The sequence below is a fragment of the Chaetomium globosum genome, genomic scaffold, assembly GCF_000143365.1.
Source record: "Chaetomium globosum CBS 148.51 scaffold_3 genomic scaffold, whole genome shotgun sequence".
NCBI classification, from domain to species: Eukaryota; Fungi; Ascomycota; class Sordariomycetes; order Sordariales; family Chaetomiaceae; genus Chaetomium; species Chaetomium globosum.
In genome coordinates, this window is record NT_165978.1 from 2,517,745 (window position 1) to 2,521,716 (window position 3,972).

Here is a 3,972-nt window from a genome sequence, read left to right on the forward strand (position 1 = left end):
GTCTTGGTTCATCCACTCAGGCCATGCCGATCGCCCCCCCAAGGGTTCAGATTCAGGGGTGCTGCCCCGTCCTGAGGTTCCCCGTTTCGTTTCAGGTTCCACTGTCACCACCGGCCTGCCCCTGCAGGTTTTCTGGTTTTCTCAACGATGGGAGCCTTCGGGGTTAAATTACGAGATTAGGCAAAGTGGACTGTTGGATTGGAAGAGAGGCTGATCGGCTTGCCTGGTGACGTCTTCAAACCTTCCAAGATGGCCCCAGTTCATGCCCTTATTGGGAAACCTATCGCCGCCGCCTCGATGACGAATTCTCTGCTCGCCGCGGAAACTCCCGTCATGGGACGGGTGGTGGCGGGATGCCGTTCACGCTCGCGGTCTGAGCGATGGCTGCTAGCATATTGTCGTTCATGGCCTGGTTCATCCCAAGCCGCAACCCCCTACGGTAGCCGGATTTTGATGCAACACCCAAGATCTTGTCGTGAAGTGTAGCGGCGTAGGTAGATAATCCCGGAAAGGTGGTTTCTGCCAACTATAAGTGCCATCTAAACCTGGATACTACCGGTGAAAGCAAAAAAAAAAAAGATATGGTATTCGTGCACCCTTCCCAACCCACCCACCGGATGATACCGTGCTCATCCAAACCCCAGACCCGCCTCTTTACAACCATTTACATATATATACACATTACCACAAATAGCGTGGTAAAAAAGAAGTTTACTCTCGCTCACGACCGGCGGCCCGGGCCAGGGGGCCATAATCAGCCAGACACCAGCCAAACACCAGCCAGACCCATAAACCCTGCCCCTCCTCCCCCGGAACCGCCCCGGCCAGAAATCCCTTCCCAAGGGGAAGCAGTATTTGCTGCTCCCCCTCCATCTAACCCTTCCACTAACTCCAAGTGATATAGATATGGGGAAGATCACCCCGTCCCTGGATGTCCCCTCCCCATATCCGCCTGATGCTGCTGCTGCTGCTGCTGCCAGCCCATCGCCAGGGCATTCGCGAACACCGACTCATCCACCACGGTCCCGGCCAGACTGCTCCAGTCATCATAGACATTCATCGGCGGCGACATGAGGTGGGATTGCTGCGGTTGTTGCTGCTGATGTTGTTGGTGCTGCTGGTGCTGGAGCTGCTGCTGGATCTGGTGCTGCTGCTGCGGCGTCATCTGGGACAGCAATTGCATGTGCGGGTGCACGTGCGTCACGGCCAGGTCGTAGTACCCGCCTGTTCCGGCGGGGCTCATCATTGGTTGGCCGTAGGGGGATATTACCGCCTGAGGGGGTGGTTGTTGTGGTAGGGGCTGCTGCTGTGGTTCTGGTTGTTGTTGGTTTTGTTGTGTCGGGGGCGGTGGTTGTGGGCTAAAGAAGGGGTTATTTTTGGGAAACATGGAGGGAAGAGGTGCAATGTTGCGTTGCTTCTTCGGGAACGGCTCGTCGTCGTATGCTGTGGGCGGTGGCGGCGGTGGCGCTTGGGGCGTGGACATGTGTTTCGTTAGGGGGGATGACTTCATTACGGCTTTGTGCTTTGGCGGCTCCGAGATGGGCCGCGAGCTTGATGAGGTAGGGGGTGGTACAGGTGCGACGGTCGGCTGGACCTCGGTTCGGAGCCGGATGGTGGCCGAGTCGTGGGCGAGGCGGGCGAGGAATTTCGGGTCATCGCGGCTCTCACTGAAGAATTCGAGGAGGTCTTGGAGCTTCCCTGGGCTTTCGCCCTCGAGGAACCCCTGAGCGTGGCCTGTTGATTTGGGGTCCCATTCTAGCATGGGTTGTTGGTTGCGTGGTAAATGGCCGTAGAGTTCCGAGTCCAGGTCTTTCCAAGCTTGGCTGATCGTGGGCTGATGCAATAGGCCGTAGATGACGAGGGAGTGGTTCCAGTGTGACTTGTTGCAGCCATCCTCGTAGTGCCGGGCAATGTGGTCGAAGTAGCGGTCACGACTGGCAAGGAACCCGCCGCAAAAGCCGCATGCCCTGGGGGACGGTCAGCTTGCCTGGTTTGTCTACGGAGGTCGCACCATGCGCGGCGTCGGCTGCACGACCCTCGGACTGGGCGAGGACAAAGAGCGGAAAAAGCGGAAAGGGAGCAACGGAAAGGAAAAGGGGGGGGGATAAATTGGAGAGGACATACCATGCCGTCTTCTTCTGCGTGTACTTCACCACACGCTCGGCATGCGGGCAGGTTGTACACCCATGGGCGTTTTTGTGGTGTTGATTGAAGGTATTCGCGCCCCAAAAGATGCGGTTGCAGTTGGGACAGGGGTAGCGCTTGTAGCGTTCGTGAAACTCATCCTCGTGCCGCTTCCAGTCAAACTTGCGCTGAAAGGCGACGTCGCAGAAGGTGCACCAGTAAGCGCCCTGCGGTTTGGAGCTGCCCCGGTTGTTGCTTTTGACGGGCGGCGCAGGCGGCGCGGGTAGCGGCGTGGCCGAAAGTTCCTGGACGCCGCCCCCAAGTCCTCCCTGGGATGACACCGAGCTCATCGAGGTCGCCGTGGACAGGACGCTCGCCCTTCCCGATGACTTGGAACTCGTCGTCGACACGGAAAGTCGCGTGTTGTGGAAGGGTTGGTGGCTGCGTTTCTCCTGGACAACTTGCTGTCCCTGTTGCGCAGCCAGCTGCGGACTGCTTGTGTCCATCCCTGCCATCGCAGCGTTGCCTAGATAGAACCTTGTCAATCACTCAATTCCTCCTCAATTCCTCACCAAATGCAACCGTGTTTTCTTACCATTATCACCATAATTCTCCAACAATGCGCGCAACAGCGCTTCTCGTGACAGTCCGCAGTCCGTCAAGGCCTGGACATGAAGACGGGCCGCGGCCAGGCTGTCGGCGGGCGGATCGCGGAAAGGATCCATTGTGAAAGAATGAGCGGCCCGAGGCTCAGCTCAGCTCAGCCCAGCATAGAGCAGCACTGGTCAAAGAAAAAGGGAGAACAAAAAAAAAAAAAAGGAAAGTCGTTGGTGAGTAGGTAGAGATAGATTGCTCCCGGCAAAATCCGACGTAGCTAGCTCTCCATCGTGTGCAAGTGCAAAAACACGAGGAGCCAAAATGGAGAAGGAAACAAAAAGATGCTGGGTTCAGGTGCGGCGAGCGAGGCCACGCGCATGTGGGAGACAAGCCAGGAATATAATGCGACGCGCCCCGAGGATGGCTGCAACCCTCCCTTTAAAAATGCGACAGGGGGGGGGGGGAGAGGAAGGCCTCCAGGGGATGCAGCGCGCGGCGGCGCGGGTCGGGGGCGAGGCACCGAGGAACCGGGGAGTGCTGACTGATTGTGAGGGAAAGGAAGGGGGGGGGAAACAGGACCGGCTAACAAGTGCGAGCGACGCAAGAAATCCTGTTGTTCTCTTTGATCCCCGTCACATCATCCATTCTCGTCCCCTGGCAGCAGCAGCAACATCCGCCGAGAGATCATCAACAAAACCTGCCTTGAAACCACCATCCTAAACCCTCGACAACCTCGATGGATAGGCGCCTCCACACCACAAACCCACTACCAAACCCGCCACGAGCCACAGGGTGAGTGACGGGCAGCAAAGCAACCAAAACCAAAACCAAACCAACCAAACCAAACTAGACCAGGACAGGGAGCCGCAGATCGTCTGCGACCCTCCCGCACGAACCACCAAGTTTAGAGTTCGTTACCCCCCACACACTCCTGTCTACTGGCCTTTGTCTGACTTGAGCGGACGGACCACCCCCAAGCCCTTTCGCATTGATTTGATGTCCACATGGAAAATGACAAAACCTTTATTTGCTCGCCGCTCCTTTCCCGGGGTAATACCAAATTTATGGTAATCATCAAGGTGGTTTCGGAGGGTCAGACTCGGGCAGTTTGAGCCTTTCGAGGAATCTGCTGACAGCTTGACGGCGCTCACAGGGGTGTTCCTCGGCAAAGCTTACCCTCCAAGTTTCTTGCACAGCAGCAAGCAAACAATCCCAATCCGTCCAGAACCCCGAGCCTCGAAATGGAGCTTG

At 57.2% G+C, this 3,972-nt stretch overlaps 1 protein-coding gene across 1 annotated transcript; it reads right to left on the reverse strand.

Annotated features, from left to right (window-relative positions):
* Nucleotides 1-916: 916 nt before the first annotated feature.
* CHGG_06116 (uncharacterized protein) lies at nt 917-2,849 on the reverse strand (the record flags this gene model as incomplete). The annotated part of the gene is made up of 3 exons (XM_001222210.1): nt 917-1,967; nt 2,125-2,650; nt 2,720-2,849. 3 exons carry the CDS (start codon nt 2,847-2,849, stop codon nt 917-919), a joined length of 1,707 nt encoding a protein of 568 aa, XP_001222211.1.
* Between the last annotated feature and the right edge of the window lie 1,123 nt (nt 2,850-3,972).